At 45.1% G+C, this 14,283-nt stretch overlaps 1 protein-coding gene across 1 annotated transcript; it reads left to right on the top strand.

Moving 5' to 3' along the window:
- Window positions 1-3,041: 3,041 nt before the first annotated feature.
- Window positions 3,042-12,263, top strand: bcat1 (branched chain amino-acid transaminase 1, cytosolic). Its single transcript, XM_023816719.2, has 11 exons — window positions 3,042-3,198; window positions 4,028-4,081; window positions 6,918-7,118; window positions 7,274-7,384; window positions 7,522-7,641; window positions 8,318-8,478; window positions 8,843-8,985; window positions 9,704-9,789; window positions 10,017-10,157; window positions 10,368-10,442; window positions 11,275-12,263. The coding sequence occupies exons 1-11, from the start codon at window positions 3,160-3,162 to the stop codon at window positions 11,311-11,313; spliced, it is 1,170 nt and encodes a 389-aa protein (XP_023672487.2). The 5' UTR covers window positions 3,042-3,159; the 3' UTR covers window positions 11,314-12,263.
- The last annotated feature ends 2,020 nt before the right edge of the window (window positions 12,264-14,283 follow it).

Raw genomic sequence — 14,283 nt, forward strand, 5'->3', positions numbered from 1 at the left:
CCCCTCACACGGGCTCCTCACACCCCCTGCATGGACTCCTCATACCCCTCGCACAGACTCCTCACACGGATTCCTCACACCCCCTGCATGGACTCCTCACACCCCCTCCTCTCACTGCTCCCATCTGGCAGATGTTATCGCAGCATCAAAGCCCGGTCGGCCAGACTGAGAGCCTTTTCCCACAAGCCACCAGACTCCTCAACACACTGCCTGCCCCCCCCCACACACCCCTGAACTGTGAACTGAGCTCTACTTTGCACTTTTGCACTTTACACATCGGTCTTATATGCTGCTACATGCACAAAACACACCAACGTTACGTGTGCAGACGCTATCCGGGTTACCATGGTCCCTGTTACTATATTTCGACGTCACAATAAATAAATGTTTTTCACTTTCAGTACATAATTCAATAAATGACATGAGATATTCAACATTTTATTATGAAATAGGCTTTTTGTTAATGATTTTGCCCAACTGTAGGCCAATGCACGTTCAAGGTAGGCTAGGCTAGGCTATGATGTTTGTTAAGTTTAGGTGTGCTATATTAAAATGCATTTTCGCCTTATGATATTTTCACCTTACGATAGGGTTATCGGAACGTTACCCCAGTGTAACCCAGTGAGAGGCAGTACTGACATACGGTCTCAGAGTTACTGTATTTTTTATAGACTGACTGTATATTTCCATTGAACTGATGCTGATCTCATGCATATATAATATACACATAATTACATGCAACCTTTACACAATTTCTGAATGTCAAAAATACCTTTTGTACTAAATTGCACATTTGTACTTGTTTAGAGTTTATATTTACAGTTTATATATATAAATATATATGTACTTTATGTGCTTTTTTTATAAACTGTAGAAACTGGAGTCACCTCATCATGTCATCTCTCGTCTCACTGTATATGTGTATATAACTGAGATAACAATAAAGTTTACTTTGACTATGGCTTGGCCTTTGAAGATAATGTGTCAAGATTTCGTAATGATTTTGACTGGTCAGAAGGAGTTACTATCCCACTACTCCCATGATAAGGAGATGATGTACTGCGATGTACTGTAAGTGCTATTCAAACCGATTACATTAATATGTCACCACATAACTTTCCCTAAGCCCTACCCCAGTCTGTATCGAGGTCAGTTACCCTATAGACCTTGTCTAGCATTATAATCTTTGCCTGGTTGTTTAGCAGAGCCTTTCATCCAAGGCTTACTGTTTTACCCACCCGCACAAGTGTATATTTACTCAGGTGACGAATGCCAAGGTGACACCGATGCCAAATTGAGGTCAAATGCCTCGTGTTTCAAACTAACAAGCGTATTACAATCTGGCTGTTAAGACAAGGTCAAGAACCGTTGATAGGTATCCCTGTGGGGGCAGGAACTTTTATGAATGAAAATCCAGATATAAAATATGTATCTGATACTATCATCCTTCAAAGATACCATTCATTTCCTGGGCTAGGGAAGTTACTCACAATCCATTACAGACAGAGATGGAAAGTTCAGGTCCAGAAAGTACAAATCCCACCAAAGTTTTATTTCAACCAACAGTTGAGTCAGTGGCAGAACAACTGTACCAAAATGGACCATGCCCCCCCACCCTCCCTTCCAAATTCACACCTAGGGCCTGCATACGCCAGTTGCAGATAATGAAATTTAAGTAGCCTCCAAATATCATACCCATCATGCACTGCAGTAGTTAGCAAATTCCACATGCATTTTTTCATTAAATATACACCTCTGCGTCATAGTTTGAATACAAAACGTTAAACTATTACATTTTGAAATTGTTTTAAGTACCAATTTTTATTTATTTGTTTGTGTTGACTCCAACCATAATAATGAGGTTGTATACATAAAAATGACTGATATAAAAGTAGCATGTCACAAACTTACATTGTATGTATGACATCAGTGATTAATCGTTCATGAATATTACACATATGTGAGAGATTTGTAGTTAATAGGACAACCTTGATGTCACTGAACCAGATGTCTTATTTACCAGAGTTGTTCAGTATAAATGGTTACAGAGGATCCAGCTGGTTGTTTGAAATAAGACCTTGGTCTGAATTTTTCCTTCTTGGACCTGAACTTTCCACCCCTCTCTGTAACGGATTACTTTTGTGAGTAACTTCCCCCAACAGTCTCTTTCACAGTTGGCCCAGTTGCCCATTTTATTTAGTCTGAAATGTCTGGTCCTCTGATTTCTTTTATGACCTCACTGACCCAGGCTGATTAAATCTGACCGCAAGGAAGATCGAGATTCCTGAGCATAATCTTTAACGATGCGTGTTATTTTTTATAAAGTGGTTATGGATGCATGCTGTGAAGTAACAGAAATCTTTATCCAGGCCATACAGTCACAAAGAGGGGCTATTAAAACTACACAAATCTGACGTATTGTATTTGTACCATGTAATGCATGAGGGTATGTCACAGTGTATGTACATGGTGTTGAAGTTAACGACATAAATACCGACCAACAAGTCCAGGCTTGCCTCACTCCCATCATGCACTTCTTCTCCAGCCGGCCCCTTCCCCTGTTCTCTGATTTTCTACCACAATGGAACAACCCGCCACTCCCTGGCTTGCAGTGTCACTTAAATTCCGAATCGAATACACTGCAAAAATGTTCGCCATACTTGTAGGTTGGAGGGTAGCTGCGTGAAACTGCGCTGTCAGACTATCCCACGTGTGCTCTTGGTTGTGTTGGGACATAAGTAACCCCTCCAGTGTGTTTGTGTTTGCATGCCTCCCGGAAAGTGACTCCCCTGAGCTGTTAGGCACTTGGTTGCGTATCAGGGAGCCCAACACCATGACAACCTGCACACTGCAACTACCTGTGAGTCTGAGACACCTAACAGGGACCAAGGAGCAGAAGCTCACCTAGCAATTTCCCTCATCTAATTCAAAGTCCTAAGTCTGAAGTCCCATACATTACTACCACCAATTTTTTCCATGCCTAATTAATTATGCCTTATGCTGTAAATAATTATCTTTGTGCGGCTAACGGGATGTAATCCATCTGCATAAAAACCGAGGCTTGAGCCTCGATGAAGCTGTACATTGGTGTTCATCGCGCTTAATCTGTAATCGGTTTAACTAGCGCTGACGGCGCGCAGCTTTCTCTCTGCATTCATCATGGCGAGCGCATCAGCCGAAAGCGCCGCATCTCTCAAGGTACAACCTTCCCCGTAGCAGGACAACGGCAGCCGCTTCTCTTAGATTTTACGTTGCATGCTGTGTCTGTGTAACCCTGCCTGCCTACACATGTCCGGTGACATTTTCGTAGGGTCTTTAATTCGCGCGATTAAGTAGGAAAACCGTAGCGCAGCTTTAACGTTTGGCTGCCTTGCGCGAAATAAGCCGTCTACGGTAATATTTAAATATAGTAGTTAGTCGAAACTAGCACACTGACAGACGATTGGTTAAGGAAAACGGATTAATTATTTTGACTTTACCAATGTCACATTATGCATTACGTCACTGGATAGATGTCAAAATAAGGTCTTTGTTTTGGAATTCCAGTACATTTATTTTGAAAGCATTTTGCTATAATCCGCCGCTCAAACGCTTACTGTCAGGCAAAAATGGCGATTTCTATATTTATTTATGCTATCGCACGCATTTTGTAGCGTTCTGGTGCATTTAAAAGGGCGTTTTTCTTGTTTTAAATGATTATAGGAATGTCGTGCTCAACGAGCGGCTGCTTGTCCGGCAAACGAGCCGAAGGGCTGAAATGTGACTTCCACTTTGCAATTTACAATTTACTTTAAAACACCAAAATGTACCTACATTTAACCTCGCCTACTCATATGTCTTATTCAAAATGGCAGCTTGAAATTTAACCGCGTTTTCTTTGCTATAATACTTCTAGTTCCCAAAACAAAAAGAGTATACATTTAATATAGTTTTAAATATTATTTTCTTTACGTTACGTATCATTGGTTTACTTGCTTTTGTGTAGAGGTATTTTCTACTTACAGTTAACGTTTTTTTTTTTTTTTAGGGTTCATGTAAAGAATGTCAGAATGGAGAGGCAGGACATATGGCAACGTTTAAGGTGAGTTTCTTCATACACTGAATTAGAACAGTAAATCCGTTGTTCCCTCTTGTTCTCTTTGCTCATATAGCTGTGTACTTTTGCTCATATTGCAGTATTATGACAATCTGCTAACTGTTACGCCTCCCCGAGACATAGGATAGGCAAGCCCCCTTTAATTTTATAATAAAACAGCACATGTCGTCACCGTGGGACTGGGGTAAGTGATATCTTAGTGTAAAATGGGTAATGGGACATTAGGGCCAAAGTAAACCATGCGGGCAGAAATTGTAGGAACTGCATTCACCGCTGCTGGGTGTGACAAAGAACAGTGTCTGGCATAATCACAACACTTGCCTTTGAGTTCGGGTCTATGTAGATTTTTTTTTCTCAGGTGCATCCAATCAAACGTCTCTCCTGTCAAATCAGAACAGCTCCCAATAGCAGGCATCCTGAATGTCTACTCCCTCTCCATCCAAAAATAAATAAAAATGTCCCAAATCTGCGGGTTGAGGCCAAGATTTCGCCGCTTTCTGTGTGCTTTCCTGTATCCTGGTCAAAGGTGGCCTGGCAGCTGAAGTGTTTTGCTTCACTCCCCCAAGTCCACGCGCACTCTGGTCGAGGTCAGACTTGGAGTCGGCGCCCAGGGCTTCCCTGGTTCCTCTTGTGTGACACCCTGGGGATGAGCCATGAGTCCTTGGGCTGGGATCCTGCGAGGGGAGACTGTCTAGCTTGAGATCGCTGCAGATCCCAGTCAGCCGGGGCTCACTGGTATGTAGGCTTCTGGGACACAGGTAGGGATTAGGAATGAGAACTACTGTCAAGGCCGGGGAAGCCGCTGAGTCACATGATCCCTGGCAGGAAATCAGTTCAGAATCAGGAGCCAGATAAACTGTCGTATGTGACCCGTACACAGTCGCCTCTGTTCTCTCTTGGCAAATGGTGACTGCATTCCTGTTTCACTTCTAATAAAGTTTTATAGAATGAGGAGAAATAAATCCATAGATGATATAAATCTTGCTGAAATCTGAAATAGAAACTTTATTTAACATTTACTTATTTGCACATTACTGGATTTAAAATTTATCTTATATTTGCAGCATGCGGTGTCTGGTTTGTGTTTGGACTTTCCAGCCACGGTACAACGCATTTGTTTTACGACTGTCTGGAAAAGATGTTTGATTTAATGTTTGTCATGAAATGACGAAAGGGGCCAAAAAGACGGGTAAACATACACGTGGCCGGGCTGACACGCAGGAAGGGGGGAGGACAGATACGCAGAGGAATGGAGAGAATGACATTTTGCAGCTGTTGTGCAAACTTGCAGCAGTGCATGCTGGTCCCAGACCCTATTAAGGGGGTAAGAGCCTGGAGGAGGTTGGATCTGGACATGCAGAGCTGGCATACTGTGGGGGAAGCTGGCTAACCCCTTAAAGTCACAATACCCCCCCACGTTAGTGTGCTTGTAGGTGTGGGATCACTGTTCTGTCTTCCCTCTCCTTTTATATCTCACCATCCCATCAGACGTGCAGCATAGTGCTATAAGTGCACGACGTCAGTCCTGCATTTCCATTTTAGTATGTCCTGTCTCCCTGCATGAGGCGTATTAAGTTCCAGCAGATATTTTTAGAAAAGATTGTTGCCTACGTTGCCAAAGGGAAGTTATAGAAAATTACAGCAGAGCAGAGAGCTAAAATGGAGAGTAACATGCGGGAACACCCACTGTGTGATGGAGTTCTGTGCACCTTGGCTGTTTTCGGTAATCTGGGATTGCACAAACGTGTGACAGTTTCTAATCCTTGTGTCTGGCCTTGTTCAGATGTTCCGCTTACCAGGCTACGCACATAATCGCCTGTCATCATCTGTGAGCCAGTGGGCCTGTGACTGCCCCCTGCCTGTGACTAGGAGACCTGCAGGTTCACGTGTCGCTTAACAACAGGGATGCATTCCGAGAAATGTGTCATTAGGCGAATTCATCATTGTGTGAACATTATAAGTAATACTTACGCAAAGACGGTATAGCCTATACTACACACTTAGGCTACAGTAAACTTTTGTTTTAAGTAGGAATAGTACATTTTAAAATATCTATAAAAAAGCACAGTATAGTAAAAACATAAACCAGTAACATAGTTGTTTATTATCATTATGACCTATTTGCACTATGTACTGTTCATAACTGTATATGCTATACTTTTATAGGTTTGTTTACACCAGCATCACCACAAACACACGAGTAACACACTGTGCTGTTATGTCGCGAGGGCTATGCTGTCATTAGGCGATAAGCCACTGCCATATATGCTGTACGCTGTTGACCGAAATGCTGCTATGTAGCATGTGACTGTACTGCGGTCCCCCACGGCATTCCTACCGGACACACTCACAGGCAGACACGCACGGATAAACACATCCATCGCCTTCAGTCTGGTGGGGGATGTGTGGACTATTGAGTAAATGAAACAGGGTAAAGTGTGTCAGTTCTCACAGTGGAAAATAAACGTAATGAAAAACAGATGGGGGTAAGTGAATGAAATATTAACATTAGAGGGATTGCAGACGAGGCTGTTGTGCCCACTGTGATGCATTCCAGTGCGAATTGGCCCGTGTTAGCTGAAGTATGAAGTACGTGCTTTCTTAACCTTCTTTTAGCCATTTTTCCTCAAAAAAACGCTAAACATGAAAATTAGACCTTCTGGGGATGTCCCAATAAGGAAAAAGGCCTCTTCCTTAGACAACTTGAAGAGTTTCCAAGCATTTTGTTTGTGTTTAAGCATGTTTTTTTTGTTTGGGTGGAGTTGGGATTGTACATACTGTACTGAGCAAACGCTGGCGTGTGACCGCATTCCCCTCTCAGGCCTCGGACACTGTCGTCGAACTGTCCTCCACGCACAAAGCCAAGCCTGATGAGTCGGAGCTGGTGTTCGGCAAGTTCTTCACAGACCACATGCTGACGATCGAGTGGACCAAAGCTGGGGGGTGGCAGCACCCGCGCATCGGCCCGATGCACCAGCTCTCCTTCCACCCAGGGTGTTCGGCTCTGCATTATGCCATTCAGGTGAGAGCATTACTCAGGGGTGCGGATGATCGAGCTTGAAGCCCCCTCAGTGGCAGCTCCGTGACATAGATCCAGCCCCACATGTTAGACTTAGTCTTTATATCACTTGCTCCTTCCCATAATCCTTTGCTGTCACGCCTCTGGTGTTTTCCAAGCTCTTTGAGGGTCTGAAGGCATACTGGGGGCAGGACGGCCAGGTGCGTCTCTTCCGGCCGATGCTGAACATGAAGAGGATGGCGGTGTCTGCGAAGAGGGCCTGTCTACCGGTAAGCACCTTGATCTGCCGTAGAGAATTTGCCGGAACCATCCTGCGGTTCTCAAGCCAACATAGTTGTCCTAAACTGATCCTGAATGGCAATGCCCATATCCCTTTTGTGTTTTCTTGTCCTCTTTCTCTCTGCAGAGCTTTGACTGCGAGGAGCTTCTAGAGTGCATCAGGAAGCTGGTGAAGATAGACCAGGATTGGGTCCCACGGTCGGACTCTGCCAGTCTCTACATCCGGCCCACATTCATAGGCACTGAGGTGGGGGGGGGCGCCATGCTCATCTGCTGTCCAGGGACAGTGTCAGCTGACCTGTTCATTCTTCAAGCCAGAGGTTCTACAAGAATGTCAATGAAGCTTCCAGCACATCTGTATAATCAGGCTAGGTGTATGTTAGGGTTAGTTACTCAGCATCAGCATGGGCTGGGTGGGGCATGACATGGTTCCAGTAGCATACTTGGTTACTTTTTGGGTTTGATGCTCAGCAAGCGTAGCAGGGCAATAGCCTGTTCCCTGGGTGGTCCAGGTGTTTTATGGTGTATCACTGCAGCAGGAGGACACCTGTCACCGGTTCATATTGTGTATAGATGCTCCTCACTTTACTGTGGTTCAACTTACGATATTTTGACTTTTCGATAGAGCGATAGCGATCCAAACTAGTCGTCAGACCAAACTTTGAAATTTGATTTGTATCCAGGCTAACGATATGCTGTACGATACTTTCCACTGATGCCAAGCGATGGCAGTATCTATGTAGCCGTACTTCCAGTCTCTGTAGTGATTGCCAGCGTAAACATCTCATACAGTGTTTAACAATGTATCGTATAGTTATTTGTCTATTTATCATATGGTATTCGTACTCGGCTTACGATATTTTCAACTTACGATGGGTTTATCAGAACATAAGTGTATGTATATCGCTCTCTCTCTTTTCTAGTCTTCTTTGGGTGTAAAGAAGCCAACCAGTGCATTGCTCTTCGTCATCCTCAGTCCGGTCGGGTCCTACTTCAGCACTGGGATCAAACCTGTGTCCCTGTGGGCGGACACCAAATACGTCCGGGCCTGGAAAGGTGGAACCGGAGATTGCAAGTTAGGAGGGTGAGGAAGTCCAACTGGCTCAGTCATCTTGTTGAGGGGACAGTGTCACTTTGAGATCATTCTGGAGTGTCAGAGGTCACAGGAGACTGGATGCCATCGTGGATATGAATAGGGGGAATGTCAATTTTGCATAATAAAGTAATCAGGCTAATTATTCTCTAATCCAGTGCTTACCAACCCGGTCTTCAGGGACCCACAGACTAGCACATATTTGCTCCCTCCAGCGTTGGGAAACACTGTTCTAATCAATAACTTGACATTTTATGACGTTAAGAAAGACCCCTTGCATTGCGATATCGTCGGACTGTGCATTGACCAACCATGGCAATGATGTCATTCAGATATGTGTCTTCAACCTCTGCAGGAATTATGGAGCCACGATCTACGCACAATATGAGGCTGCGGACTTAGGCTGCCAGCAGGTCCTCTGGCTGTACGGAGATGACCTTCAGATCACTGAAGTTGGCACAATGAATATTTTTATCTACTGGACCAACGAAGATGGCGGTAATCATCAACCATGCTTATTACACAGAAGCATTTGCAGACCAACTAGTGGATCAATGATAGCAAGCATAGTTCCAATCTTTATTCTGCTGCACGTGAGTCATACAAAACAGCTCCAAAGGTTTTCTGAAAGACCTCTGATACATCAAGAAAATTAGTAATATTAACAGGAAAGAGGACGCAGCCTAGGGAATATGTATGTGCCGAGCATTCTGGGAATTTGAGGATAATATATGATCTGATCTGATGGGGCGGCATGTTGGCTCAGCGGGTGGCCCTGCAGCTGCTATGGACTCCCTGTGCTGTGCAGGTTTCCCTCAGGTACTCCTGTTGCTTACTGCAGTCCAAAAATAACATGCAAATTGCTATGCGGCAATGCACAGTGTGTTTGTGTGTCCTGTGATGGACTGGTATCCCATCCACAGTGTCTCCCTGCCTTGTGCTCTCTGCTTCCTGGGATAGGCTCCTGGTTCACCGTGCCCCAGTATGTGGAGGGAAGGTAGACCAGTTACTCTTATAGGGGGTGACATGAAGAACCAGGAAGTCAGAAAGGGGTCCTGAAGACCCCAGTAGGCTGACGAAGACCTGCTGCATCCACCGGTTTATTTACGGTCTAGCCTGAGGTTCAGAATAACAGCAGACGTAGATCCTCTGCCCTTTCCTGCTATTTGATGGCACACCATAGAAATATCAACCCTCTTGCATTTCTGTGTTCCAGAGGAGGAGTTGGCAACACCACCACTAGATGGCCTCATCCTGCCTGGCATCACACGCCAGAGCATTCTGGAACTCTCCCAAAAATGGGTAAGAGGTGCCCATCCCACAGTTGGAGCAGCAATGAGAGAAATGATGCGTCTTCTTTTGGGCCCATGGTCATTGGCCGCGACAGAAGATGTCATAACATGTCTTTAGCCAATAGGAGCTGAGTTAACATCAGTCCATAAAATATACATATACATGAACTAGCAGTGATTTTGATGTTGAGGGTAGGACCCCTGTTGCACTCACAGTTGGCGGCCTGCACTTTGTAGGAGGAGTTTAAAGTTTCTGAGCGGTGCATCACCATGGCAGATCTGCTGCGTGCACTGAAGGAGAACAGAGTCAAGGAGATCTTTGGGTCTGGTACTGCTTGTGTGGTGAGCCCAGTGGGACGCATTCTGTACCAGGGGGAGGTTTGTACGATCTTCTTACCACATACCTGCTTTAATTTTATTATACATATCCAGCCAAAAAAACAACAGCCAGCAGATGTACCATGACCCCTTTGTCTCTACACATTTGTGCATGTTAAGTAGGACGTTACTGGCATAGATTTGTTGCCTGCATTATTTAATCACAGACTATTTTCTCCGGTTGAACGGCTCCTGTCTGTTTCCTCACAGAATTTGCTGATCCCCTGCAAGGAAGACTTCCCACCATTGGCCTCCAGGTTGGTGAAGGAGCTCACAGACATCCAGGTGAGATCTTCGACATTAGAGCGGCGGTGGCATCCCGCAGGTCAAAGGTCATGGATCTCCACACCACCCCGGTGGTGTTGGTGTCTGTGGGACATTCCCTACAGTAGCATGACGTGGGTGTGTAGGGGGGGGGGGGCGTAAATGTGAGTTTAATCACCACCCAGGGATGGTAGGAAGGAGATAAGGGCAGACGCTGCCCACCCCCCCCCATAAAAAAATACTCATTAGGCATTCTGTGTAATTACTTTAACATAATTATTCGTCTCAGCTTTCATGGACTTCAAAGGTCGGACGGCAACAAACAAGGCCATCCCAACAAAGGCCTGGCGAAATCCGCCGAACGTCGCGGCACACGCCGTGACGCCGGACCCGCTGCCGTTTGAATCAGCCGAGTTGGAGCTGCACAAAGGAGCGTGGGGTCTGGGGGGGGGGGGTGGCAGGGCGGTGTGTGGAGGCTCCCCCCCACCCAGCCCCCCGTGTCACTTTCATGTTAATTAGAAATTGGCTGCCTTTGTTTGTCTACGCGGGCGGTTGTTTCATTCCTGCATTCAGTCCGTCAGAGTGAATTTAGTACGCGAGACGCAAATAATTGGATTTGCCTCTACGCTTGTCGTGGATTTAGAACATTTAGTTCAGATTTTCTCACCACGGAGTGTGTAGATTTGCAGATGGATATTTCCATCAGCCTGTGGGTCTGCGCAGGCGTTTCCCCAGTCATCCACTGCCTTTCGGGGCACCATTAGGGCCCAGAATATAGTAAACATACAGTTATTTGGCAGCTCCTTCACCCAATGTGACCTTTCCGGGTCTTCTGTGCTCTCCTCTGCCGCAGTATGGACGGACCCCCAGTGCGTGGAGCTTCCTGCTGTAGACACACCCACCGGATCTTCTGGAGAGCCATCGCCAGTGTCAACGGTGCTGCCAAAACTCTACCAGCGTTCAGAAACAGACATGTACAAAATCATGCGCACAGTGTCTCACATACGTGTAGTAAACGTAAGCCAACATGCACTCGCACACGTGTACCGTGTAGAGAGATGCACACTATGTTGTAAATGTCATCCGTTTGTGTCCTTTCGTATGTGTAGACTTAGCACAATATGCAATAACTGTAAGACAGAGGCCATATACAGCAGCTCCAGCATGGAGATTTTTGCACCATCTAACGATGTTCTTAACTGTCTGGATGTGTCCAAAATGCTAGAATAGATGCCCAATACAGTAAAGTGTGGGTTCGTAGCATTCTTTTCACAATATTGACTTTTCAGCTGCTCAGGTGTTTTCTAGAAGACTCCTTCTTGAGACCACAGATAACTTCACCTAATATGAGATGTACATACATGTGCCAGCTTTCACACTTGCTTTGCTAGACTGTAGTGCAGTTTATGGTCTGTCTGTACATCTCTGCTCTACCAGCAGTAACCATCACGGTAAAATATCACTAATGTCTTCGTGCTTTTGGGAGCATTCTGGAAGAATCTAACTCAGAATCAGAAGAAAGCACAACATAATCAATGTTTAATGATCAATAAAAGTTATTAATATTAGTTTACATGAAATATACATACACTAGGTATGTACACGGCAATTTTAGAAGTAAGAAATATATTTTGGTCAAGATATTCTGTGTTTTATAGTTATAGTTAAATCCAGACTGCCTTTATTTTCACTCATTGACTAAACCTCTAAGCACAAAATCTGTTTACTGTACTGATCTGTCTTTAACTTCTGAGAGTATGTTACATGTAAACTGACAGGTGTCACATATGTATACAGCATATGGTGTGTTATGCCTGTTTAAATACATGTGTCTTTATGCCACTGCGTTGTGTCTGAATAGAACCCTGCGTGGTTCTGCACGGGTGCTGTTCTGAGCCCGGAGCTGCTTTGGTGTGTGACTGGCGACAAAATGAACACGAGGCTCATTCTTATTCTGATCTGCATTTTATACACCCATCCATCTTCCATACCTGCTTATCCAATACCGGGTCTAGGTGAGTCTAGGACCTTTTTGAGATGCACGGGGCAGCAGGCAGGAGAACTTCTGGTAGCACGTAGACATTCCTGGTCGTACATAATCACACACTAGGGCCAAATTGGAGATGCTGGACTGTCTAGCTGCCTATTTTCAGGTCTGTGGGAGGAGTACATAGAGGAATCTCGCAAATCCGGAGAACATACAAACATTGCACTCAGATAGTCTGGCACAGGAATCGAACCTCCGACCTTGGTGCTGTGAAGCTGCAGCGCTGCCTATTCTGCTGTTTATTTTAATGTAGCTTAAATAAGGCTTTCACTGCTCAGTCATAACTTACATTTTCTTAAAATAAGAATACTGATAAGGTGGATTTTCCAAACTAGTTAAACTACACATAGTTAATGCTTTAAAACGTGACGGTAGTAGGGGCAGCAGAGATATTAAGGGGTGCGCTGGCTCATGTCAATGCAGGAAGAGATACCACAGCCTCCCAAACGACGAAATGATCCACTGGGCCAAGTGGACATTAGGAACTAAATAATCACAAAGGTGTGGAAAATCGCTAACAAAGCTGGTTATTATGGCCAACTAGGGAACTTTGGGGAAAGTGACCTTGAAGGAAAACTATTTGGTGTAAATGTAGAAAAAGCAAGGAGATGTACATTGTGGGGGGGTCAAGCTCCGTCCACAGGGAGAGTGACTTCCTCCCGGCCAGGAGAAATTGCCATGCCTTGTCACTCAGTTCCCACAATACGGACTTGCCACAGTCCTGATGGTGATTCATTAATGAGCTGTACTTCGCAAGCAGTTCTATGGGTCTGAAAATGAAGACAATCTGGTCCTAGCTTGAGTTCTAATGCAAAAATATTAAAAAGTAACATGAACACAACATATGGGTTAATGTGCTGTTGCCGCAGACATAACACCTGGGTTAATGTGAGTATAATGTGAATTAACCTTCATGGTGGTATTGTACCACTGCTGATTAAATGAGCGGGCTGATGGTGATGATGATGAAGTGGATTAAATGAGCGGGTGGACATGAGGCTCTGCTACTCCCCGGCGCCTCAGTGTGGAGGTGGAGTGAACTGACCCTGTGTGATCTCCTGTAACATCACGCTCTTTGTCTTGTGGATGAGTTTACGCTTCTGTGGCCCTAAATCCCCTATGTTTAGAACAAATGAAGACACAGAGGCTTCCTCAGTAATTTAGCATTTTAAAGTAGGCCACAGCTAGGCGATATTGTATTTATTACTCTGCTGTTTTATCTTTCAGAGCAGCAATGAGTCTGTCTCAGAAACTGCTGTCCTCGTTAGCATGACTTGTTAGCATGACCTATTCCATCTTGGAAGCTGCTCTCTCCTGGGCTCAGTCTTCTTGGACAGTGACACAATTTGACTATGTATCAAGATGCAGCATCTAGCACTAACACACACAACCCCCCCCCCACCCCATCCCCCCCCCCCCCCCCCCCCGACCAAAAACAACCACCCCCGCCCTGCCCCATCTTGCTCTGCATAGCCCTCCAGAGATTCTCCTTACTGTCACTTTCCATTATAGGAGAAGTGTGCTAAAAGCAGGGTGGGGAGGTTATATGGAGAAGGATGAGCACACCCGGTGCTGGTGTCCCCCCCCCCCCCCCACTCTCCCCCACCCCCAGTCTTACTCCAGACAGGCTGGCTGACCGTGATCCGATTCGACAACTAAACCGCTGTCATCACCAGTCTCACCCATTTGAATATGTAATTAACAGACTTTAAAGTCACTTTTTTTGTGGTTCCGTTTTCCCTCTTCTTCTTCTTTCCGTCCATCCATCGTTTCTGTACCCTTTCGGTCACACTTTCGGAGAGCTGATAATTCCAG

This window comes from Paramormyrops kingsleyae, chromosome 1, assembly GCF_048594095.1.
Source record: "Paramormyrops kingsleyae isolate MSU_618 chromosome 1, PKINGS_0.4, whole genome shotgun sequence".
Taxonomy (NCBI): Eukaryota; Metazoa; Chordata; class Actinopteri; order Osteoglossiformes; family Mormyridae; genus Paramormyrops; species Paramormyrops kingsleyae.

What these genes read in the sequence shown, in the direction of transcription:
- bcat1 (XM_023816719.2), top strand. Translation starts at nt 3,160, where the DNA reads ATGGCGAGCGCATCAGCCGAAAGCGCCGCATCTCTCAAG. An exon ending in CTGGACCAACGAAGATGGCG is followed by an intron (nt 8,986 to 9,703) that starts GTAATCATCAAC and finishes TCTGTGTTCCAG; the next exon opens with AGGAGGAGTTGGCAACACCA. An exon ending in GCATTCTGTACCAGGGGGAG is followed by an intron (nt 10,158 to 10,367) that starts GTTTGTACGATC and finishes GTTTCCTCACAG; the next exon opens with AATTTGCTGATCCCCTGCAA.